The 27,160-nt window shown below is 41.5% G+C and overlaps 1 protein-coding gene across 2 annotated transcripts in view; it reads right to left on the reverse strand.

Moving 5' to 3' along the window:
* The window catches only part of GADL1 (glutamate decarboxylase like 1), a 386,628-nt gene that overhangs the window by 125,325 nt on the left and 234,143 nt on the right, over nucleotides 1–27,160 (reverse strand). For both annotated transcript variants that reach the window (XM_077491458.1, XM_077491459.1), the window contains one exon: nucleotides 13,836–14,035. In XM_077491458.1, the coding sequence (XP_077347584.1) occupies nucleotides 13,836–14,035 (200 nt within the window). The remainder of the gene's footprint in view (nucleotides 1–13,835; nucleotides 14,036–27,160) is intronic.

Below are 27,160 nucleotides of genomic sequence, written 5' to 3' on the forward strand. Positions count from 1 at the left end.
CTGCAACACATATTTTTACTGCGGCAAGGCGGCCGCTCTGTGCTGGCTCATGCACCTAGTATGTGATCTGGCATTTCAGAGTAAGGGGCTGTGCTGTGATTAGACAGAGCGCAAGCTGATCAGGGGGTGCAGGCCAATGGATGTCTGCCAGCACCCACTGATCGGCGAAAAGAGAAACAGAACAGAGCTCAGCATATGTAAACAAAGCAGAGCTCTGTTCTGTCAGCAGGGATGTGATGGATTTTATTTATATGAAGAAATTCAATTTTTACGTTTTTTTATTGGATATGTTTTATAGTAAAAAGTAAAAAAAATATTGTTTTTTGTTTTTTTTTCAAAATTGTTAGCATTTTTTATTTATAACGCAAAAAATAAAAAATCCAGAGGTGATCAAATACCTCCAAAACAAAGCTCTATTTGTGGGGGTGGAAGGGCATACATTTTATTTGGTTACAGCGTTGCACGACCATGCAATTGTCAGATAAAGTAACGCAGTGCCATATCACAAAAAATGGCCTGGTCATGAAGGGGGGTACGTGCTCCACAGGTCAACTGAATAAAGTTATGCTAAGAACAACATATACCATATATTAAGTAGGCGTTACCACAATTAGGCTGCAAAACTTTAAATACAATTGAAAGTATATTTTGCGTGTACAAGGTCTATGGAATATATGTGCAGTGTATACAGTGAAGAAATAGCTTACATAATTATACTATATGAATATTGCAAACTAGAACCCTTGCATAAGCATACCAAGACTGGAGGTTCTTTTTAAAGCAGCAACCAGCAATTGGAAATGCTGCCTATGCCTTTGGTATGAAGTACAACAGATTATATCAGCGTAGGATTGGTGTCTGGCATATGGGATGCTAGGGATGATGTATGTAGGAATTATTTTGTCAATTTATTTTATCTTTCTCTCTTAGGTGAAGTTTGATGTAACACACATTTACCCACTGAAAAAAAAGGCAATGCAAATATAAACATTTAAAATTATGCGAGAATGAATACATTAATTACCAATCTAAAGGACAGCTGTAGTCAAAATATTAAATGTACATTGTAAATTATATTTGGTTACCTACATTTAATATTACCTTCTTAATATGAGAAATATAAGTATGTGTGCTAGTGGATAGAAATGATTTCCTAGCACCAGAATAGATTTGCAGTCTACAGCATTTCATATTTTTATTGTCGAATCAGATTACAGTTAGCAGAAGCAAGTGGTGCCCACAGCTTGCAGAGAATCGTGTACATGACAAGAAGGCTTTTGATATTATTGAAGATTGGTAGACCTCAGGTTTTAAGAAAATACGTTTTTTTTTAGTTGTATACATGCATTGTGAGACCTTAGTTAGGCCACTTACTAGTAGTCTCACTGGACTTAGAGTAAGACTTTGTGATGTCACTACTGTGGCACCCCCTGACTCCCAGAGACATATAGGGATCCTCAAAGACAGGGTGGGATAGCACTTTGCCCCAAGGCTTAGTGCATGTTTTATAGCATCCCGGAGCACAGTTCTGCTCAGACTCAGGTCTCCACTAATAACTTTTCAGAATAGGAAACTTTATTCATTTTACCACAACTAGCATAAGGCATACATTAGTGATTAGTGATAGTGGTGGGCTTTAGAAACTCTGGGGTTGAGGTACTAAAGGCAAATAGGCTGCTTGATTTACAAGGGAATTTATCCAAGATTTACTGAATGTGGTGAAGGCAGCTGGCACCTAGACTGTGGTCCCACAAGCTGGAAAATCCTTGTGCAGGACGCAGCTGAGTGTGACATTGTTATGCAAGTGACAGCGTGGTGTCAAATTGAGCAGTTCTTTGTCACGAGTTGGTGAGAAGGGCAGGGGTTTGACATTCACTTTTGTTACAATAGGCAAAATAAATACAAGCAATTTTGGCTAGGAATACTGATGTTCAAACATCAGTACTGTGTGCAAGTAGCCTTAGAGGCTCCTTTCCTCTTGTACTCTAGTTTGAGTAGAGCTTCCTGAATTCCAGGCAAGACATGTCCAGTACTTGACCCAGGCCTAACCTTTGCCCTCCCTTCTCAGCAGTTCTAGGGGAATAGCAGCACTGACAGTCCTCCTTTCCAGGCCTAAGACCCCCTGTTTTGGATCCAAACTAGAACAGCTCGGTACCTTGTTTCTGTCTCCCTGGCCAAATTAATCCTTAATATAAAAGTGTGCACACTTGAAGTCAGACGCTGACACACACGTAGTTCAGTATTCAGATACTTCTCCTTTTTATTTCCTGAACTCCGGCTGATATACAATAAGCCGGATATCTTACTATTAAATCAAAAATTAGATGAAAGACAGCGTGTACAAACCACAAATTATACATATTCATTATTGTGACAAAGGATAAGCTTTTTAGCTGGGTTATGTCTAAAAAAGGGAAAAGCAAACTATTGTAGCTAAAATAGGGTCTTGTTCTCAGCCCCCTTCCTCTTGGGTGTAGTGTCACTGTGCCGAGAACAGGCGCAATCTTCTTTTTTGACGTTGCTCTTTTTTTTAACTCTTGCAGTTTCGTTTCACATGAAGGGAGAAGCTGGCAGACATCTTAATTATGATTAAATGAGTATGATTAAGGTTGATAGCTGAATTCCAGGCAAGACAGCTCCAGTACTTGACCCAGGCCTAACCTTTGTCCTCCCTTCTCAGCAGTTCTAGGGGAATAGCAGCACTGACAGCACTCCTTCCCAGGCCTAAGACCCCCTACTGGAGGTAAACCTAAATATATGTATATTTCTCTAACTTGCACCACTGGTAACAAAACTCCAAATGGTTGGCCAGATGAGAAAGCAACTATTCTTCTTACTGCCCTGGAAGCTCTGAGAGGAGGAAGCAAAGCCTTTTCCTGACAACCAAATAGACCACCTCCACATATTGACACGATAAGTCTCTGCCTGCAAATCAAAAAAAAGGCTTCCAGCAGCATACAAGCACAAAAATACAAAATAAAGTCTGCTTAGCTTCAGCACAAAGTTAAAGTAAAAAGGCACATACAGGTCATGGATGGGTCTTCGCCCCAAGTGTTTAACAGTCCTTGTTGAATCCTTTTAGCAGCCTCCAGCAGACTCACAACTCTTCAAGACAGGCATCTTGGACGACACAGTGGTGTAGTGGGTAGCACTTTCACCTAGAAGTAAGAAGGGTCGCTGGGTCAAATCCCAACCACGACTCTACCTGCCTGGAGTTTGCATGTTCTCCCTGTGCCTGCGTGGGTTTCCTCTGGGTACTCTAGTTTCCTTCCACACTCCAAAGACATGCTGGTAGGTTAATTGGATCCTGTCTAAACGGTCCCTAGTATGTATGAATGTGAGTTAGGGACCTTAGATTGTAAGCTCCTTGAGTGTAGGGACTGATGTGAATGTACAATGTATATGTAAAGCGCTGCGTAAATTGATGGCGCTATATAAGTAACTGAAATAAATATTCACCAACTTCTCCTCACCACCCCCTTCTAGCACTACTCCTGCCTTTAAGAGCTGCTTCCTGGAAACTCTTAAACCCATGTGTGCTGCAAACCCTGTAGTCAGGGATGGAGGCTCTTTCCCACCCAAATATCACTTCAGAGTCTCCAAAATTCCGGGTCCCAGATCCCCGCCTCAACGTAGAGGTGCTGGAGGCACCATTCGACACCATACAATGGACTCAGCAGAGGGCATCAGCATTCTGATGTTGTTTCCTGGGTCTGTGCTCTACCCTGAAATTAGACTCCTGTAGAGAAAGGAACCACCTTGTCACCCTGGTATTAGTGTACTTGTTTTGTCTCATCCAGATTAATGGGGCATGGTCTGACACCAGGCGAAACCTCCTACATAGGAGAAAAGATTGTAGGGAGTCCAGAGCCCACTTGATGGCCAGACACTCCCCCTCTACCACAGCATAGTTTTTCTCTGCTGTCATCAGCTTCCTACTCAAAAAAACAACTCATTCCCCATTAACCTCTTGAGACAACACTGCTCCTAAGCCCTCACTTGAGGCATCTGTCTGCACCACAAACTCTTTCGCAAAATCAGGAGCCACAAGCACCTGATGCTGGCACAATGCCACCTTAAGCTTCTGAACAGCTTCTTCAGCATCCGTATTCCATTTGATCATTACTAACTTCCTGCCTTTTTTTAATTCAGTCAGTCAGGTGTAGCAATGATAGCAATGTAGGGGACAAACCTTCTTAGCTTCATCCCTTTGGAGCTCTACCCATAAGGATTAGTCCTGTTGTATTGACTGCCTATCTAATTTCTTGAAGCCCTTAAATGTCAGAGCAGTACAAATACCCCACAAATTACCTCTTTTTGGAAAGTAGAGAATCCATAGTATTTAGTAAGAGTCCTGGTGAGTTTATTGAAGTTGTAATTTTTTTTGTCACTATTTTTTGGAAAATGAAAACAATTTTTCTTCTCACACAAAGTTATTTTTCCCACACAGCATAGGCATACTTATAATTACACCCCAAGCACATTCGTATAATCCTCCTGAGTATGGGGATACCATATGTGTGAGACTTTTTACCAACCTAGCCGCAAAGAGGGGCCCAAAATCCAAAGAGCAACTTCAGGTGTTCTAGGATCATAAGTTACACATGTCATTTCTGAACTACCTATTAAATTTTAGAAGGACCTGGAGCACCAGGACTGTAGGCACGGATTAGGGACAATATGACTGGTGTGGTGGTAATCAGATACACTGTAACTGGTGTGGTCGTGGTCAGGGACAATATAACTGTGTGGCAGAGATCAGAGACACTGGGGTTGATTTACTAGAACTGGAGAGTGCAAAATCTGGTGCAGCTGTGCATGATGGCTGTGACAAACTCAACAGGGACAGAGGTTTTTGGAGGGGACTAAATTTTGAGGAGCCTACAAGCATTTAGAAAGATATAATGTTATGTAATGCACAAGGACATTATTAAGGTCTATAGTATGCCTGTAAATTGGCACATGTTTCCCGTGTTTAGAACAGTCCCTGCACAAAATGACATTTCTAAAGGAAAAAAGTCATTTAAAAGTACTCACGGCTATAATGAATTATCGGTCCTGGCAATACAGATAAAAGAAGTCATTGAAAAAAATGGAAACTGATACAGCTGCAAGAGAGCTTGTTCTTTTAAAAAACAAAAGACTAATGCCGCGTACACACGATCGGACTATCTGGCGGACTTGGTCCGGTGGACCAGAGTCCGCCGGACAATCCGCCCGTGTGTGGGCTCCGGCTGACTTTTTTCCCCCCAAAAGTCCGGCGGACTTAGAAAGAAGTTTTGACTCAAAATTGTCCGCCAGACTCGGCAGTCCAGAGGACAATCCGGCCGTCTGTGTGCTAGTCCGCCGGACTTTTGAAATTAACGGACTTTCCCGCACACGGTGAAAAGTCTGTTCATTTTGAACGTGGCTACAGGTAGATGGGACTAGCAAAGGAGGTCAATGTCGCCGCCTCCATCGGCGAGATTGACACGTCGCCAGCCCCGTCACCTGGTATGGACTTAAAGGGGAAGCCCTACGCCGAAAAATGGCGTGGGGGTCCCCCTCAAAGTCCATATCAGACCCTTATCTGAGCAAACAGCCCGGCCAGTCAGGAAAGGGGGTGGGGACAAGCGAGCGCCCCCCATCCTGAGCTGTACAAGGGCGTGTGCCCTCAACATGGGGGGTGCTTTAGGGAAGGGGGGCCATGCGGCCCCCTCACCCCAAAGCACCTTGTCCCCATGTTGATGAGGACAAGGGCCTCTTCCTAACAACTCTGGTCGTTGGTTGTCGAGGTCTGCAGGCAGGGGGCTTATCAGAATCCGGGAGCCCCCTTTAATAAGGGGGCCCAAGATACCGCCCCCCACCCTATGTGAATGAGTATGGGGTACAATGTACCCCTACCCATTCACCTGGTCCAAAAAATGTAAATAAAACACAACACAAGGTTTTAAAATAATTTATTGCACAGCTCCGGGGGTCTTCTTCCGTCTTGGGGAGTCTTCTCACCGGACTCCTCCACTATCTTCTGCTAGCTCTTTTACTAGCGGAGGAGCCTGGCTTTCTTTTTTGTCACCACCCGGGGGTCTTCTTCCGACTTCAGGGGTCTTGTCCCCCTCTTCGGTTCTTCCCGGGCCTCTGCTTTCTTCCTATAGCTCTTTTACTAGCGGTGGCCCTGTCTTCTGTCACCGCCACCTCTTCTTCTGACTTTGGGGGTCTTGTCCCCCTCTTCGGTTCTTCTTGTTGGGCCTCTGCTTTCTTTCTACAGCTCTTTTACTAGCGGTGGCCCGGTCTTCTGGCACCGCCGCCTCTTCTTCCGACTTCGGGGGTCTTGTCCCCCTCTTCGGTTCTTCTGTCGCCGCCGCTGCCGCCTTCTCTTCTTTTCTTCTCTTCTTCTTCTCTTCTTCTTCCTTGAGATGTTGACTCGACGCTGTCTCTGGCCATAATGACAGGGACGTGTTGTGCGACGACTTCGTGCTGCACGCTCGGATAAGGGTCTGATATGGACTTTGGGGGGGACCCCATGCCATTTTTTCAGCGTAGGGCTTCCCCTTTAAGTCCATACCAGGTGACGGGGCCAGCAATGTGTCAATCTCGCCCATGGATGCGGCGACATTGACCTCCTTCGCTAGTCCCGTCTACCTGGAGCTGCGTTCAAAATGAACAAACTTTCCTCCGTGTTTGGGCAAATCCGTTCATTTCAAAAGTCTGGTGGACTCCCACCATAGTCCGCCGAGTTGTCCGCCGGACTTAGCCTGCCGGAAAAGTCCGGTCGTATGTGGGCAGGTCCGTCATTCGGAAAGTCCGGCGGACCTCAGCTTCAAAGTCCGGTGGGTGTTCCGCCGGACTAGGTCCACCGTACTAAGTCCACCAGATAGTGTTTACGCGCGCATTACTGTCTGGATCACCAGATGAAAATAAAGTAAATAAAGCCTAAAAAAGAAAATGAATGCAGCCATCACATATAAGAATTGGTAAGCTGCAATATAATAATTGTTTGCTTTTGGGTTAAACAATGCTTTAGGCTCCATTCACACTTGTGTGACTTGACATGCAACTTTGGACATGAACGTCGCACGACAAGCTGTTCCCCAAGTTTTCCAATGATAACCATTCATATACGTGCAACTTAAATTTGCAGCAACTTCAAAGTAGTTCATGTACTACTTTGGTCTGACTTTCATGCAACTTGAGAGTCATAGACTTCAATGTTAACAATTAAAAGTCTCATGAAAGTCATACCTGAATATTATACAATGCAACAGTTGTCCATTATCACTGGCCAAAGCCAAAGTAGTAGCCAAGTTGCACCCATGCATAGTTGAGTCAAAGTCACACCAAAGTTACACTCCAAAGTTGGCGCAACTTTGGAGTCGTACAAGTGTGAATGGAGCCTTAAACTCGCTGGATTGGGTGGCACAGTGTGTAGTGGTTAACACTCTCACCTTGCAGTAAAAAGGGTCACTGATTCGAATCCCAACCACAACACTACCTGCCTGGAGTTTGCATGTTCTCTTTGTGCCTGCGTGGGTTTCCTCTGGGTACTCCGGTTTCCCCCCACACTCCAAAGACATGCAGGTAGGTTGATTGGCTTCTGTCCAAAATTGGCCATAGTATATCGATGGGGACCTTGGATTGTGGGCTTCTTGAGGATAGGGACCGATGTGAGTGTGCAATGTACAGGGATAGGGACAATTGTAGACACTCACTCAGGTTGAACTGGATGGACTGGTGTCTTTATTCCACCTTACTAACTATGTAACTATGTAACATCACTGGTGTGTAGCCCATTTTCTTCCCTAGCCTGGCTGACACACCAGTATACCAAGAATGCCAAAAGAAAACATTTTTATATATATTTCAATAAAGCAATGTTAAAAGTTCAAGAATTGCAAAATAGCTGACGGTGCACCGGCTGGTGGTTTGGGAATATTAGGGTCCATGCACATTTGTGCATTGTGCCAGCATGGGTTATAATACACATTGCCTTAAGGCATGGCAGTACTTCTGATCTATTTGCAGTGTGTTGTGATGCCATTTATTGTGAATGGCACCCTAACACATTGTACATTAAGGCCTAATGCATTGTAGAGCACCAAAACATATATACCACGTGTTTTGGTGTACTGCATCTCTAGAAAGGGGTCAAATATTTTTGGCTTTTTCATCCATTATGGTGCATTGGCAGCCTATTTATAATAAATGGACTGCCCTAAAGGAATGCAAGTTCAGGAATGCCATAAACACATGGTAACATATGTGCACTAAAGCACCACAAGTGTAAATAGGTCCTCAGCGAATACAATCTAGTAGTTGACAGATTGATCCACTAACCTCTCATTTAATTTGCTTCAGTGGGTCACATAGAATGAGGTTCAGTGACACCACTATCCACTGTCTCATGACCTGTACTAATGTCTATGCTTGCTGAAAATCCAAGAGAGATTGTACTGAAATATCTGGCAAGTTCCTTCATCAAAATACTGAATAATAATGTTTGATGATAAGAACCATTGAGAGAATGTATGAAAAAAGTAATACTAATCTGGGGTTATAACAATTTGAGCTTAAGGGAAAAGCTCTGGTGTTAACTTCCTTCAGATCTCTGTGTATATCTTCAGGCGGATTTCTAATTATTTCTCCCATGCTAACTGCAACAATAACAACTTGATAGTCAACGGAATTTAAATATTATTCTTGAGACCACAGCTCTGAACACAAGTTATTAGTCTCAAATGTTTATTATTCTGTATCTATATAATTACCAATTCTTTCAACGGGAAATAATGTATCAAATCACATACACACTTCCATGGACGTGGAGGGACCAGATAGAATATGCACTACTGAGTGTACTAGTAGCATCACTGCAAACCTTAAACATGGACATATGACCATACAATTTTTAGATATCATGATGGCCTAGACATGCCTTAATAATGATGCATTCTTGTACCTTGTATCATGCAATTATACTTGTAGAATGTGCAACTGGAGAAAGCATACAGTCTGCTTTATATTTAAAGCTTATTTTTATCTGTAGATCAACAAACAATAGAAAGAAGACATTGGTTTGCGTTTGATGAAATGTGCTCAGCTTTCTGACTCCTCTGAACATTTCATGGATGGACACACTTCCCCTATAGTTCATTTGCTGAACTTAGCCAGAAATGTCCATAGGTGGGCATAATAGGGAAACAAAACACAAAAATGCCATTTGTAACATTAAGGCCTGGAAACTCACTTATACCTTACCGATTATCTATCAATAAGTTGGCTATGCAGAAGGAAGGGAGCTAATGTCACAGCAGTCCAAGTGACCACTATGGAACCACAGAAGCAGTAGATCACTTCCCCAGTTAAGCATCTAAAAAGCCTTATCTTTATACATAGACAGCATTCATTCTACTGACTATACTGATGGTCCTGTGGTTTTCTACCACTTGTCATATATTTAAAATGGCCAGTGTATTAGGAAGAACAGGACTATCTCTGGACCCAAGGATTAGGCCAAGCTTATAATAAAATAACAATTTATTAAGAAAAAGACATTGTTAAAATTGGTTTGTACACAAAGTAATTTGAAGACAGCTGATTACAACTGTGCATAATTAATACAGTTGGTTCCAAGAGAGTGGATGAACCTCACAAATACTGTGGGGAACTGAGATGTAGATCGTGACGCAGTCCTCTACATGTTTCGCAACTACAGCCGCTTCTTCAGGAGGAGTCAGTCATAATCATCTACAAGGTAAATACAATCTCATAATCATATAGTCCTAGAAACAGCGATACAAAATAATATCGTTATATCGCTGTTTCACTCTATTTTGCTAATAAATACTTTCTATGACTATATGATTAAGAGATTGTATTTACCTTGTAGATCAGGGATATGCAATTAGCAGACCTCCAGCTGTTCCAGAACTACAAGTCCCATGAGGCATAGAAAGTCTCTGGTCTTAAAGAAAGAAAGCCTCTGGTCTTAAACGCATTTATTTGATGAAAAGGGTAAATATTGGATATGTGTTTTATGTCCATATCCATTTTTTGGTAGTTCATTATAATAAAAATTATCCATTGTTGTATTAACAGAAATACTAAAAACCCCCTGAAGAAGACCATTATTTGTCCTGGGTTGAAATGCATTGGGGTATTTCCATACATCGAATGGATTTTTAAGTGAGAAATATGGGAACGCTATGTTAAAACATTCCAATTGTATAGCAATAGATTATGTAACAGGATTGTTGTACCTCTCATCAATATTTGCTTTTTGTGTGTACCAGAGCCAATAGTTTAATTGTTGGTGTAATAATCTCTGTGATGTACGATTACTCCATCATTCTGTGTTAATAAAAATGTATATTTTTTTAAGTAAAGATGTTTTGCATCTCTCAAATTGCTGCTAAAAAAAAAACATGGGGAGTTCTTTCTTGAATTTTTTTTTGTTTCATATTTATCGGGGTGTGCAGTGTCCATAGACCCAAGATATATGTCCATTCCCTCTTTTAAACTATAGTCCTATTCTTCCTAATACACTGGTGGCCTGCTTTGGGCAGCCCTAGGTATTCCTTTCCAAAATCCTCTTACTAAGAATGATGGTACCTGCCCCTGCCTCTAGAATAATGTGTTTGAGGCAACCCCTTACATATACTTAAAGTGGTCGTTGAGCCAGTGTAATATCTTTACATAATCCTCTGTGTTTCATAATGTTGGTTGCCCCTGTGTCTGTTATATAAAAAAAATGTCATTCTATACCCGATTTCAGAGCGGCGATCAGCGCTCATGTGACTGGCCATCTCTCTCCTCTCTCGATCTGACAGCTACAGTGGGAGGGCCCGATAATCCTCTGCTGACATCAGTCAGGGCTCAGCAGCCATGATAAACTGTGGTCAGTTTACAGAGGAGAGGGCAGAATCAGGCAGGATCAGCCAGGTATGTAAGGTGAAAAGGGGCCAAATCACACAGCACAAGCACTGTGCTTTATAACATGTTTTAAAGGAACAGGATCAATTTTTTTAGGGTAACATATGCTTTAAGTGTGTATTTGATTAATGGATTCCTTTTAAGTAAAAGAAAATTGGTGTCATTCTACTGTACAGAAATGGGTAACATATTGGCACTATACACATAAACAGTAATAATAATAAGTACCACAGGTAAAAACTATTTGTAATGGATCCCTGTAGCACTCCACTTGAATGCTTCTGCCAGTACACTAAAAATTAGAAAATCCTGTTGCGCAACACCTCGCTAGGAGAACTGAGTATAAACTATAGAAAGCTGCTCACATATAAAAGTGTTCTCTCCACTCAAAATAGAAATACATGGGGTGTAGTATGTGGCGCTAACTAAATTAATACTAAAAAATAGTCTTAATAAAATAATATGTAGATAAAAAATTAGGTAAATGTAAATTCATACAGTGCATACAAATGTGTAAAGAAGTAGCAAAACTACTAACAGCAATAAAGTGCATAAAATATCAATATGACATAAATAATAAAGTGCATCAACAATGACGAAATACAAAATATATCAGTTACAAAATTCATGCAGCCTTGCAAATAGTGCAAGATCACATGACGTATTACTGCCAAAATTCCAAAAAATTATTTAAATAACCAGTGCATAAAAAATGAAGTGTATCAAAAATGACGATATAATAAAAATATTTTATTTATTTTATTAAGACTATTTTTTAGTATTAATTTAGTTAGCGCCACATACTACACCCCCTGTATTTCTGTCAGTACACTGCTTCTTCCAATCTGGATCCTCAGATATCAAATAGTACAGCTATATATTGTAACCAAGAGCCAGACGAGACTAACTTAGTTACAAACTGAACATGGAACTGTTTATTATAACAAGAATACAGTCTTATATACAATTCAGAATAAGGTTCCCCCCCCCCCCCCCCAATCATATTATCCTAACAATACAATTGTAACCAGAAACATAAATTAACATGAGCTAATTAACTAATCATTTAACCAGCCTAGGTGACTTAGAGATATGACCTTTCAGGTCAGCCTTGCCGTCTTTTAGTTCAGAAGACACAATACACACTATCATAAATATAAACACAGGACGCCTTCACATAATAGCAGAAGTTGAAGAATTAGCAGACGGTCTGTATCCTACATTGTAGACCATGGATTGCAGGCGGCATGACAACAGTCTACAAAACTCTTACAATGTTCCATCATTCTGATACAGTGAAATTAATGTATCATACATTTCTGGATGGATATTGCTGATAAATATTACTGTTTTTAAGTAATCTGAACCACATTCTCAGTGTCCATTAAATAGTTGTCCATTTTCTCAGTCACCCTGTGCCCCTAATAGACACAGGGTCACTTAGACATAGGAGGTGCATGGGAGCTGGAACAAGGGTTTCCCAACCTCTCCAAGGTATTCTGGGTTCCACGGGCCTACCGCCAAATGTGACTCCCTTCACACTTTTTATACAAACTAACATGGCTATGAATATCCTCTGGAAGGCCAACACCAATCAGCTTGGTGTTTTCTTGTCCACTTACTATATATTCAAGATTTGTTTCCCAGTACTATTATGCAGAAGGTTAATCTAGGTTAACTAAAATAATACTATGTGAAATATCCAGATGCCATGCTGCCATTTTAACTTCAAGCTCATTATTCTAATATAAGTTATTAAAAGTAACAACGAGATTTGATAGCAATTAAAAGAATACAGTCTTAAACTTCTAACAAAACGCATTGCTGCAATTCTGTATTAAAAGCAGTGGGAAATCTCTCTTTCAAATCAATACCATTATTTCATTGTCTAGGTATGCTTCAAGTCTGCTTTTGAGATGTGTTATTAAAGTACAATACACTGCTTGTAACACATGGATTACTAATACCAAAAGTCTGTTACTTCTTAGATGATACATAGAACATTAATGACTAGACTGCACAAAACAAAATGCTGGGTAATAGTTTATTTACCCATGTTGACCTGCATTTAAATTTAAAACAATTCAGCCACCTAATTATGTGTATTCCACAAACAGCGATAGAGATATCTGCTTCATGCGGACCACACTAGACATCAGTTTTAGGTACTGCTAAGATCATTCAGAATTCATTGACAGGCACATTTGATTTGCAGTTGATCTCCTTGTGACCTGCATTTGACCTGCTTCAATTGGGTCTTTGTATTCTCAGGGCCATCTTAATAGCAACATGGGCCCCTGGGCAAAGTAATGCACTGGGTCCCTACAAGTCTGCCACAATTTACGCACCAACTCTCAAAAATGAAAGCATAAATAGCTGATAGATTTGAACATATATTTCTTAGTATTTTCAATAATATTGATTTTAAAACAATAAGAAAACATACCATAAACCAAAGACTAATCAACACAAATATCCAAACAATATATAAAGTTTTGAAGAACCAAAATTTCAGCCTATACACAATATAGACACAAAATACACATGTCAGTTTACATCCACCACTCCATAGAGGGCAATGGGTGGTTTGATTGGGTCTGTCTGTGTGAAGAGCACTTTAGCTGACAAGATAGGAGCTGGAGGTGTACGCATGCTACAGAATTCCCAAGATATAAAATACAAATAGTTCATGTATTTGAACATACTCTATATTTGCTTTCTGGCTGTAAAAATCTGGTTGTTTATTCAATAAGCCAGAATATGCCAAAATGAAATGTAGGTTTTGGGTGAAATAGCCCTTTTACAAACCAATCCTCAAGAAAAACTGGTGACCACATGTTGGTGATATAGGGTGGATCAGAATAAACATGTAATTTTGAAAAAATGCAAAATTAAGTGTATGTTTTACAACAATGCTATTGCCCTACCTTGATAATGCTAGGGCACGGTTTACTCGCTCTTCAAGTCCTATGGTCCCCAAAGCTTTCCACATCAACCAGAACTTGAAAGCATCTGCACGCCTACTGCATTGAATGGATTTGTCTCCGGTGTCATATCGAACATCATAGAATTTATCCTGCTGGAAGAGATAGGTGGCTTCTGCTGAATGACACCTCTTAAGTAGATCCTGAAAAACAAAATTATCCATATATTAGGAAAAAAACAAAGCCAACAATGCCTGATACTTTTTTAAAGTGTAAAGTAAAACAAGGGTAAAGAAATATAAAACCCTTTAAACTTGAACTTAATACAAACAGCTAAATGCATAGTTTAATACATGAAATATTTTACATGCCAAATGATTTTTATTTCTGCTCATACTGTATATTCTAGTTGTCCAGGATTTGCGGTCAATCAGATATTGGAGCTGCATTGTAGTCCAGGATTCATTGGGCCTGAGAGCAACAGATATACTCCTCTCTTTGCACTCCTATGATATAAACAGAGTGCTAGGGTACCCGTAAGAGACGAGACGAGTATACACCACTACCATAGGTTCAAGACAAAATCTATGTGTTCGAGGTACGCGGTCCCAGTGAATTAATGGTGGAATTCACCAGGCCAAATTATTTTCTACAATAATGCATCGCCTTGTCAACTGACTTAGAAGCGCCAATAAGATGCCTTTTGATAAGCCAGCAACCTCAATATAAAATGGTGAGCTTATAACAGCCATAATGTCAATGTGCTTTATTTGTGATAGGGAAAGCAAAGAGGGAATGGCAGACAAGCTGCATAGAGTTTAGTGTTGCCCTGTAGGCACCGGCAGGTCTGTTAAAGTAGATGTAAATCTTACTGAAGGTCAAATAGGTAGCGAAATGCTCTGTATCTAAGAAAAGTTGGGGTCGGGAGAGAAGAGATTTTACTTTTTTCTTCCTTTGTTACATCATAGGACAGGAAATCATCATGCTGCTGATGTTCTGCAGTCTCCGAACAGCCTGTCCCTGCCCACATAAACTACAGTAATAACAGGCTGTATGTGTATTTTTTTACAGGGCATAACCCCTAATTATTGCTGGCTGCAATACATTTTTTCACATGCCTTTTTAAATGGTGTCTGAAAACATGCATGCTGGGTTGGTGACTTCACAAGGTGGCTCCGCCCTTACCTATATGAGAATTGTCAAATGGAAAGCCAGGCATTTGGTGGTTTGCCTTAGTTGACAGTAGAGCGTTTTTCTTTTTTGGGTCAGCAGTGGCAATGGCACTACATCAGGGGTCACTGTTTTTTACATTTTTGTAATAAAGGAATTGTCAAAAACTCTCTTTTATTACTTTTTGGCACTTTTTAGGTGAATGGGTAGGGTACCCCATATGCATTCACATGGGGGGAGGGATTTGGGGTCCCCTTCTTAAAAGAGGCTTCCAGATTATGATGTGTCCTCTGCCTGCAGACCCTCCACAACCACAGCCCAGGGCTGTAGGGAAGAGACCCTAGTCCTCATCAACATGGGATAAGCTGCTTTGGGGTAGGAGGGACAGAGCACCCCCCTTCCGTAAAGCATCCACGACCCCATGTTGAGGGCATGTGGCCTGGTATGGCTAAGGGGAGTTGTGCTCACTCACCACCCCCCCTTTCCTGGTCTGCCAGGCTACGTGCTCAGATAAGGGTCTGGTATGGATTTTGTGGGGATCCCATGCTGTTTTTTTTTTTTTTTACATTTTGGTCTGGGGTTCTCCTTAAAATCTATACTAGACCCAGAGGGCCTGGTATGGATTGGGAGGGGGCCCCATGTCGTTTTTTTTAACATTTTTTATTGCCGCAATGGTATTGCTTTAGCATGTTCTACACATGCTACAGATGCGCCACTTTACAGGCCGCCTAAGGGGACCCTCCATGCACTATATTTAAAGGAATTTTCATTTCATTTTCATTTATATTTTTGCACTTTAAGCATCATTAAAATCACTGCTACCATAAAACAATATTTAAAAAAAAAAATTGCATTGATATATGTCCCTCAGGGCAGTAGGGATGAGCCAAATGTTCGAGTCAAATGTAGGTTTGACTTGAACATCAGGTGTTTACACACACAGATCCCGGTTCTTGGTGTGTCAGCAGCGATCGCAGGAGCCCGGCGGTGATCACAACCGCCGACACTCACATCGGCTATGGGGCGAGCAGGGGGCGCGTGCCTCTAGCCTTTGCCACAGGAAAAAGCGACGTTACATAACGTCATAACATAACATCATAAAACTGCGTCAGCTGGTCGACAAGTGGTTAATGGGTTGATTTTTTAATTAAGTGAATTTTGCTCTTCATATCTCACAAGGGCTGCTTCCCTTATATATACTTGTTTTTAATGTTATATCTTTATGCTTTTGATGAAGGCTTGAAGGCCAAAAAGCACCAGTTTTTTGGATGATGTTATTGCTGTAAAAAATATTTTCTATGGAGAAGCTGTCAGACTGTACGTTCTACGGATTGTGAGCGTAATCAGCCAGAGCGCCGACTACTCTATACTACTCTACACACCAACTATACTATATAGCGGTAGAGGTTGGGTGAGTTTTTCTCTTGCTATATAATGCAATATCAACTTAACAAAACTGGAGTTTTCCTTTAAGCTGGGATGTCCATCAATTATTTCTGTGTTATGTATTACTTTGAGTGCTCCTAACATCCTAGCAAATTTAAACAGTATACATAATGGCTGTGACATATATGAACGTGTTTAGTCAAAATTTCTGTTTATCTTACTTGAGGGCCAGCTTCTAGTCTTGACTTTAATAATCATATTCAATAGAAATTACATAGCATGCTGCATTTCTTGCATTATTCCTAGTTTTATAAATAATGAGAAATGTAGCAAATCTTATTGAACTGTGATAGATTTTTTTTTCTTGCTTGGCATAATGCAAACCGAACCAGTCTCTATAATGATTGTGTAGTCCCCAAAGAATTGCCATCTGTTTCAAAAGCATTCTTTTTTATGCTATACATTTGCTCCTCTGTACATTTTTTGCAATAAAACTTGACAGTATTTCAACAGTACATTAAATACTGACAGAGAAAAAAAACAGTTCAATCTATTTCAAGTGCTAGACAAATTATACTTTGCTGGGTTTTGGAAAAGAAAAAACAAACTTTCATTTTCCTTATGTTACATTCCAAACATTGTGCTTTTCTGACTAGGATAATATGAAAAGGTCACACCTATGGAAGTACAAGTAAAATGTTTAAATTATTAACTCTTTATTCCACAAGTGTATTTTTATAGAAAAGCATGCACATGTTGCAGGACACATGCACAATATGTTTTCTGAATACAAATTTTCTCAGTTTTTTGTTGAATCTGGCACCTCTGCCATTGTTCCAGGTGGAATGGCATGAGTATTTATACATTCATACATTTAAAGGACTATGGGTTGCTCAGTTTTAGATCCACCAGCTGTATGCTTTAAAGGTTACCTCCAGGAACACTGTTAAATGCACAGGTGAAAGGCATAAATAGGAGCTGTCCTTTCTGCCAGGACTGAGGACTGGATAAGAGATTTGCCTTAAAAGGGTATTCTTCTTTGGTTATTGAAGCAGTACAGGGGCTTTTCATGTTTTTACTTTTGGCATCTTAACATTGCCTTGAGTTTTTACATACTTCTTGCATGTAGTGGGCAATTGTAAGTAAACTCAAACTAACCCACTGCCCTGTCAGGGGCGGATGCAGGGGGGCAACGGGGAAATTGCCCCCCTAAGAAATTAGTGTTGGGTCGGCGGGTGAGTGAGTGTGCGAGCAAGTCGGCGGGTGAGTGAGCGGGCAGGCGGCTTGGTAGGTGAGTGAGCGGGCATGCAGCTTGGAGGTTGAGTAAGACAGTTGCCAGGTGAGCGGGCTCGTTGGCCAATCAGCGGGCCCGCGGGTGGGGGTGCATAGAGATTACATCATCTCTCACCGCCCGCCCTGAATCACTGCAGTTCCACCCTCACTGTGCAGCCCCGGGCAGCAGAGAGATTGCATCATCTCTCTGCTGCCTGACTTCACTCTGGGACACAGCGACTGACAATCCCGACCTTAGCAGGCAAGTGACACAGCAAGTGACAACTGTAACAGGCAAGTGATAATTCGCAACTTGTGGCAGGCAGCATGGCAGGTGGCCTGGCAAGTGACAATCCGCAATGCGTGGCAGGTGACGGGGCAAGTGACAATCCGCAACGTGTGGCAATTGACATGGCAAGTGACAATTTGCAACGTGTGTGTCATGGTTATGCAGTGATCTTCCTGTGTTTGCTTACCTTCCCTCATGTCTTCAGACTAAGGTCAGCCACTTCCACCTGGTGGTTTATATAACCTCTCCTCTAAGCATGGCTCCACCCCAGGCCCTATCAGGGAGCCCTATATTAACCTGTGCACTGCAGGCCATCAGTGCTGATCAACCATTGTGTATTCCTTTGTGTGTTAGCTTCCTGTTTCCTGTCGTGTGCTCTGCTTCTGTTTTCCGTTACTGACTTTGACGTGTCTTGACTATCCCTGTTTGCCTGTGATCCTGACCTTTTGGCGTGTACCTGACTATTCTTCTCTGCTTGTGGCCCCGACCTTGGCTTTGTCCCTCACTATCCCTATCCTCCTGTTGCCTACTGTGGGTGTGAGCTGAGGGACCCTGGGGGTCGCGACCTAGAGCCAGTTGTAGCCAAGTCCATCCTCACCACTAGAGGCGCTGGTGAACACCTGCTGGCTCTTAGACTCCGCGCCCCAGGGAATCTTACGCTCTAACCCCAGTGGGATCTGTCCCCCGTCTGCAGCAGTCAGCCGTAGGGTCCACAACCTTGCGGTGCACTCCTGATCCCTACGGTGTGCACCTGTCACCTCGCCTCAAGGTGACCTGACAGTGTGGCAAGTGACAATCTGCATCTTGTGGCAGGTGATGTGGCAAGTGATAATTCACAAATTGTGGCAGGCAAGAGACAATCCGCATATGTTGGCAGGTGACGCGGCAAGTGACAATCCACATCTGAAGACAGGTGACGTGGCAAATGACAATCCGCATCTGAAGGCAGATGACGTGGCAAGTGACAATCCACATCTGGTGGCAGGCGACATGGGCAAGTGAAACGCTCAGTCTTTCAAACCTTTCTCAGCCTTTCAAGCCTGCCAATTTCCACATCTGGAATGTGAACAGAGGACAAGGCTTGAACCTAAAGCTCTGTCCAATATAAAAATCTTTTTTGCTTCTGTTTCCATGACAAGACTTCTGGTTCCTTCCTGATAATTGATATAATACATTGCTGTGGCCCTGAATCTGATAAGATGGCCTTGCTTCAATGCAGTTCAGTGCTGAATAGACAATGAGATTGCTTGGAGCTCAAGAAATTGGCAGAAAGACAAGTCTGTCCAAGTCCCCTGCCCTGTCAGGCTGTCTAGGGCTCCTCCCCAGCCTGTCCCATATGCAACTCTTTCAGGATAAAGCAAAGGAACAATTTCCACAACTTCAGAGCAGGATGACTGAGAAATAATGTCAGGCATAATCAGGTCTTGGGTGTAGGTACACTGGTTTATCAAGAGATTGTGTCTTCTTGTCCCATGAAGCCAAAATTTTGAGTTGCAACAGAGGCTACTCTCAAGCTCAGACTCTCCTGCAAAAGACAACTCCTGGGCAGTGCAGTTTGAATCTGGGAGTGGAGAATCCTAAATTTGTCTTGCAGAAGAAAAACTCTTGATCAAGCAATATCCAGAACAAGAACCAGTTATTCCAAGTGATCAAGCTGCTCTAGCTCTGACTTCCGTAAGTTCAGGATCCAACTAAACCTTTGTAGAGTTTGGACAGTCTGTAGGAAATTGTCTGACAGAGTCTCTGCTCACTGTGCTCCTCTGCTCCTCTGCTCCTCAACAAGAGGTCATCTAGGTATCCCACTAAACGATAACCCTGGGAATGCAGGAGGGTTAGCACTGGATCTAGTAATTTACTAGTTGGAGCCCAGATGAAAGACTAAGCAGAAGAGCAAATCACAGGCAGCATTGATGTGCTGAAAAACTGGGTGCAGTTGTTGGGCATCATTAATGTTTAGATGGCCACAGGGGCTAGAAATTCTCTCTAATAAAGGAAGGCTATGACAGACCTGGTGATTTCCATTAACATTTTTTCAACTTGTGCCTTCACATATAAGATAGGATGAATGCCCCATTAGGCTTTGGAAATGGTGAACAAAATAGAAACCTTGAAACCTTTCCATTTTTGGTAACACGACAATGACTCCTTGCCTTATTGTGGTCTGCTAGCTCATGAAGAGACACAGGAAAGTTGGAGGGCATAAAATGAGGCAGAGATTAAAACTTTAGCTTGTAGCCCATGCAAACCAAGCATTTTACCCATGTACTTGAGATGCTTTGGGCCAGGTGTCTGAAAAGACCAACATACGTTCCCACACTATTGAAATTAGGTGTGTTCCCTTATTGCAAAGGAGACCTATTTGCTGGTTTGGATGATTTTGGAGTCCAGGACCTGCAACTGAACTGGGTATAGACTTAGGGTTGTGTCACGGGTTTATCCTGGAATTTCCTACTTTTGAAATTCTTACCTCCTTGCTGCAGTGATTCCGCTGGACCTATGATTCTACTCACATGTGCTGCTGGCTTCTGTGTTCACCTATGGGCGTTGTCTGCTCTACTGTGGATTTATATCCCTTTCCCTGCTATCACTTCCCGGTCTGCCTCCCAGTCTGTGTCTCTGTATATAGACATGCTCAATGCAGCTCATGCTGCCTGAGCAGCTTCCTTGTTTCCCTGTGCTCCTGCTTTCCAATGTATTAATTGTATTCTGTGTCTGACTTCCTGTGTACCAAGCATGACTTAATCTACTGTTTTTGCCTGCCTGCCTCCTGTGTGCCCTGACGCCGGTTTGTGTCCCAGATCCTCTGCTGTCTCTTGCCATCTGTACTTGGCACACGCGAGTGGTCATGGCATCTTTATCTGGGAGCCGCAACCTTATTCCAGTCTGCTGCAAGTCCATGGCCCTGGTGAAGAAGCTTTAATTTCCCCAGGCCTCTAAGTCCAGCCTGCCAGGTTCCTATGATAGTGAGCCCTTCCAGACGGCCAACTCAGGAAACCCTGAGTTGGCCATCTGGAAGGGCTCACTATCATAGGAACCTGGCAGGCTGGACTTAGAGGCCTGGGGGAAATGGAATACATTTTTCTTGGGTTCAGAGGCAGAAGGAGTTTGCCAGTTTGAGGCTTAGGTTTCTTTTTCTAAGACAAAATTGTACTTTTTCTGCTAGTAAGATCTTTAATATTGTTGTCCAGGGAAGCACCAAAAAGACATTCTATCATATGGTATACACAGCAAGTGTTTTCAGCATTATTGTTCTGAAAGTTAACATTTAAAGTGGTTGTAAACCACCGTGTCTGGCCCTTATTGCATTAAAGCCTCCAAATGTGCAATACAGGGTTCATTCTCCTGTAATGTATGTGATGATGCTGAGCCTCTGCAAACAGTCCAGAGCTTCGTGTGGAGGAGGAGAGCGTGGGTGTCAGTCAGAGGAGGCATCAGGAAACAGCCTCTTCTGTAATCCCTAATGCTGCATACACACGATCGGAATTCTGGCCAGAAAAAGACAGATGAGAGCTTTTCATCGGAAAATGCGACCGTGTGTATGCTCCATCGGAATTTAGCAGTCGGGATTTCTGCCAGCCAAAAATGTATAACGTTCTCAATTTTCCAGACGGAAAAACCTCCGATCGTGTGTATGCAATTCCGACACGCCAAAAATCACACATGCTCAGATTCAACTTCGGGATGGAAGCTATTGGCTACTGGCTATTGAACTTCCTTTTTCTAGTCCTGTTGTACGTGTTGTACATCACCGCGTTCTATTTGGTGTGACTGTGTGTAGGCAAGACAGCTTGAGTGGAATTCCATTGGAATTCCATCGGGAAAACCATCATAGCTTTTTCCGACGAGAATTCTGATCGTGTGTACGCGGCATTAGACATAATCAACAATTAACCCATGCAGTGTGGGAGAGGCACCACTGCAAAAGTGGGATTTGTAAGCTTGTGTTCTTGTTGTGCTTTAAGGCTTGTTTTCAACAGATGCACTTTCTTGGCTGCGAAACACATGTCTGTAAACTTCAGACATGAAACATGAACATAGCATATCCCTCTATAGTGTGTACTTGTCTCAATTAAGGAGCACTGAGTCTAATCACTTCTGACAAGCTTTTCTTACATCAAGAGAAAAATTGAGATTTGGAGGGACCTCCAGCAGATTGACAGCCTCATCTCTGTCCCTGTGAGCTGTGTGAAGTGGGGTGTGTCCCTTCCCTGTAACCAGCTCTCAGAACTCTCCATACTGAGCTCTGCAGTGTGTAATTTTTGCTCTTCGCCCCCTTTTTTTTCTGAACTCCCAGACAAGCTTTTAAATTCAGCACTTTGAACTGTTGTAGCTAAGGGAGGGCAGCAGATAAACAGATACAACGTATGCAGGAGGATTTATTTAATCACTGTGTATCACCTGAGGTCAGTCACTTCACTGGGTATTTGTAAGGGTTTACAACCTCTTTAAGCCAAGTAGTTCCTATATTAATCTATATAACCCATCAAAACTATAGTGTAAAACTCAAAACGTTCCATAACTGAATGGTCAAAAAGGATAGTTTATAGTTTGTTGGACATATGCTTAGTCCATATTCCTAGAGCCTAAGTAATTGACATGACCGCTACAACAGGATGCATAGCAAGGCCTGCCACAGAGAGCAACATCTTTGAATTGGCTTCCAGTCATTTGTAAACCTGATCCTCTATCAATGGAACATTCTCAATAGGAATAGTCAGTGTTTTAAGATGACAAGAAATGGCTAGATCCGCAATGGGAATGGCCCACTTATTAAAGTATAACTAAAGGCAAAACTTTTTTTTTATCTTTCAATAGTGTGAAAAGGGATTAGAACACCTGTCAGGTTTTATTGTTGTCTGTGCCCTTGATTTGGGACAGATAAAGAAGGGAAATCTCCCCTATGGCCCACTGCCCACAGATGGCAAAAAACATAATTGACAGGAATTACTGTATATTACTGTATAAGCCTAAGCCTAAAATGAAAAAAAGTTTTGCCTTTAGTTATACCTTAATAAATGCCTCCTTAAAATGATTTTACTCAGCAAAGCATTTGGGAGGAAAAACAGTTTGTCAGGAGTGGTATAGTCTCCATACAGAATAGTTTTAATTAAGGATAAGAAGTAAAACAAATGCCAAAACATTAAAAAGTAAAAATTATTAAACTTTTCTAATAAAAACAAATACATCCATTCTCATAGGAATAATGCTAGGAGTGGGAGGGGTAGTACCTGGTTTGCAAATGGCTTTTTTTGGTTTGCTAGTGTCCAATGCCTCATAAAGGCAGTGGTATAACACAACTGTCTCTTTTTTACTTATGATTTTGTGTCCCGTAACCACTTGACCACTGGGCACTTAAACGCCCTTCCTAACCAGACCAATTTTAAGCTTTCGGCGCTCTTACATTTTGAATGACAATTACGCCATACAACACTGTACCCTTATGAAATGTTTGTCCTTTTTTTCACACACATAGAGATTTCTTTTGGTGGTATTTAATCACCATTGTGTTTTTTGTTTTTTGTATGCTGTAAAAGAAAAAAAGACTGAAAATTCTGTAAAAAAATGAATGTTTCTTTGTTTTTGTTATAAAATTTAGCAAATTAGTAATTTTTCTTCATAAATTTTTGCCAAAATGTATACTGCTACATATCTTTGGTAAACATAAGTACAAATTGGTGTATTTTATTTGGTCTTTTGGAAAGTTATAGAGTCCACAAGCTATGGTGCCAATATCTGAAAATTGTTCACACCTGAAGTACTGATGGCCTATCTAATTTCTTGAGACCCTAACATGCCATAAAAGTACAAATACCCCCCAAATGACCCCTTTTTGGAAAGAAGACATTCCAAGGTATTTAGAAAGATGGATAGTGAGTTTTTTGAAGTTGTAATTTTTTCCCACAATTCTTTGCAAAATCAAGATTTTTTTCTTTTTTTTTTCACAAAATTGTCATATTAGCAGGTTATTTCTCACACACAGCATATGCATACCACAAATTACACCCCCAAAACACATTCTGCTATTATTCTCGAGTATGGCGATATCACATGTGTGAGACTTTTACACAGCATGGCCACATACAGAGACTCAAAACGCAGGGAGCACCTTCAGGCATTCTGGAGCACCCAGGCCAATTCTGACATTTCTCTCCTACATGTAAAAATCATCATTTATTTTCTAGAAAATTACATAGAACCCCAAAACAATATATATGTTTTTTTTTAAAGACATTTTTATTTGCGAAAATAACTTGTACAGCTATCTTGGATGACATACTTATACATGCAAGTTTCAGAACAACAAAGACTACATTACAAGACACCAGTCCATCCATAGTGAGTGTCTACAATTGTCCCTACCCTCAAGGACCCCACAATCCAAGGTCCATATTCATGTACTAGGGCCAATTTGGGACAGAAGCCAATTAACCTACCTGCATGTCTTTGGAGTGTGGGAGGAAACCAGAGTACCTGGAGGAAACCCACGCAGGCACAGGGAGAACATGCAAACTCCAGACACGTAGTGTCATGGTTGGGATTCAAACCAGCGACCTTTTTACTGCTAGGTGAGTGTGCTAACCACTTCACCACTGTGCCGCCCTAAGGTAGATAAGTAAGAACAATTCTACATAGATTATGGCTAGCTATTAACAGGTCTCTCAGATTCTCCAACCCTGCTAACCTCTAAGTATAGTTGCAGTCTTAGCCCCCGTACACACGGTCGAACATTCCGACCAAAAAATCCGAAGGATTTTGTCCTAAACTGGTGTTGCATACACACGGTCCGACAAAGTTGTTGGAAAATCCGATCGCTTGGAACGTGATGACATTCGTTTGTTACGACGGGACTATGTTGAGGCTACTAGCCAATAGCTTTGGTCTCGTAATTTGATCTGAGCATGCGCGGTACTTTGTCCGATCGGAATTCTCGACAAACGATCGGAAAAAAAGTCCAATCGGATTTTGTTGTCGGAAAATTTGAGATCCTGCTCTCAAATTTTTCCAGCGAAATTTCCGACGGAAAAAGTCCGATAGAGCCCACACACGATCGGACCTTTTCTGTTGGAATTTCCGACCGTGTGTACAAGGCATTACTCTGGTTCTATGGGTGTCCACCCGTAGAGGGAGACTAATACAGGTAGTTGGAAGGGCTTAAGTTATATGTGGTCAGTGTGAGACTAACGCGCATAGGAGGTTTACGGCGTTAAGTCTCCTATTCAATAGTGAGCCTAATCTGGTTCTGTAGAGGGATGCGGGCTGTAAAATGCTGTCGTGAAGAGAACCTGTGTGTAACTGAGGTCGTTGTTCTGCTGGGGGAAGTATCTAAAAATGAGGGGTCACTGTGATAATTTCTTATTTTAATTTTTCATTTTCTTTTGGGGGGAGTGTGGGGGTAGGGGGGGTTGAGAGGGTAGGAAGAAGGTTAAGGGGCAGAAGTGAGGTGGGAACAGGGGTGGAAGGAAGAGGTGGGTGTAGGGGAAGAGAAGAAAAAAGATAGAGGAAAAAAAGTCCCTTGTCATCCTTCTCAATTCAATCTCCTCTCCTATTGTTACTGGCATCTTATTCCTATGTGGGGAGGCATATGAAGTTTCTCTTCATTGTCCCCGTTACCTTATGGTGAAGTTCTGAGAACTCTGGAGTACGCAGGTGTGGTCCGGTAGTGTGTCCAGCATGCACATTTTCTGCCAAATTTAGAGGGTATGTCTTGTGAAATGTGGATTAACTCCTCCATCTCTGCTGTTTTGTTTATTTTGTGGAACCACTCTCTGATTGTGGGTACTTGGGTGGTACCCCAATGCGTAGGGATACATTGTTTTGCAGCATTGATCATATGCATTGTCAGTGAATTTATGGAATGTGCTGTGTTTTTGAGAGGAGTGATGGAGGAGGAATTGGCCTGGGGTGAGGTCAAGGTCATAGGAAGTTACTTGAGATGTGATTCGACATACTTCTTTCCAAAAGTTTTGTAGTGGGGAACAGTCCAACCACATATGTAAAAGGGTTCCCTTTTGTTTGTGGCATCTCCAGCAATCACTTGGGATAGAGGGATAGATTCTGTTTAGTAGAGCCGGTATGCGGTACCATCTAGATTGTAACTTGAAACCATTTTCTTGTGTGCTGACGTTTAAGGACCCTTTATGGATGTTTAGGAAAATACATTCCCAGTTGTCAGCTGAGAGTGAAAGAGATACATCTTCTTCCCAGCGTGTACAGGAAATTCCTGTGTTAGGGTTTAGGTCTTCAAAGAGGAGATTGTGTGTGTTATTAATTCCCGGGAGAGATCACATAGTAAACGGCTGCTATCAGCGGCCATTTACCTTGATCCATGATGGTCACGGATGCTCTCAGATTTATCCAACCGGCCGGTTGGCAAGTAGTTAATAAATAATGAAGAAATGTAAAATTTGTGCAAAGCATTAGAAATAATTTTTCTAACCATTTAACCTAAATGATCATCGCAAAAGTTGAAAATTTTGAATGTGTCTCCTAGGTTATCACTCTTCTTCTCATTGGAGAAATTACTCAAGTAGACATAGACATTACATTATAGTTTGATTTTGCATCCTCAAATGATTTTGTTTTCTAGAAGAATTCATAGCTAAACATGCATTGACTTATCAACTGAGCATGTATGTTTATGAACCGTCACATCTAGCATACATCTGGTGAATAAGCAAGAGGTACAAACCCAAGCAACTGGTATTACCTCTAGATGGGTCATCCCTCTTAGGCTAAAATTAAGCCTTCAATTACAATGCTGAAATGTTTACATGTGTCTATGCTAGATGAGCCAGGAAAATATGTACAGTAAAAAACTGTTTTGAAAATGCTGAGTGCTGAGACTTTGACTAAGAAGCTGAAAATGAGAAAGCCTTACTGATTATACGGAACAGTGGACTCACTAAAAATAATGAATTCATACAAGTCAGGACTTTCTTTCCTCTTTGATAGGCATAAGCTGATCCAAGTAGAAAATTACTTTTTTGACTGCACAAGTGCAGTAAGAGTAAATCGATTAATTTATTCGACAAAGGGCGCTTTATGGTTCCTTAAACAAAATAAAGGAAACAAAGACAACAATAGCTCTATTCACTGAAAATACTAAAAGAGAGGAGTAAAGAATTTTGAAACATACTAAGATGAGCATAAACTGAAACAAACACACAAGATAATAACATAGCTAAGATGTGAAGTAATGTGCCCTATATTA

This window comes from Lithobates pipiens, unplaced genomic scaffold (assembly GCF_037356315.1).
Source record: "Lithobates pipiens isolate NorthernLeopardFrog02 unplaced genomic scaffold, aLitPip1_a1.2 Scaffold_19, whole genome shotgun sequence".
In the NCBI taxonomy this organism is placed as follows: domain Eukaryota; kingdom Metazoa; phylum Chordata; class Amphibia; order Anura; family Ranidae; genus Lithobates; species Lithobates pipiens.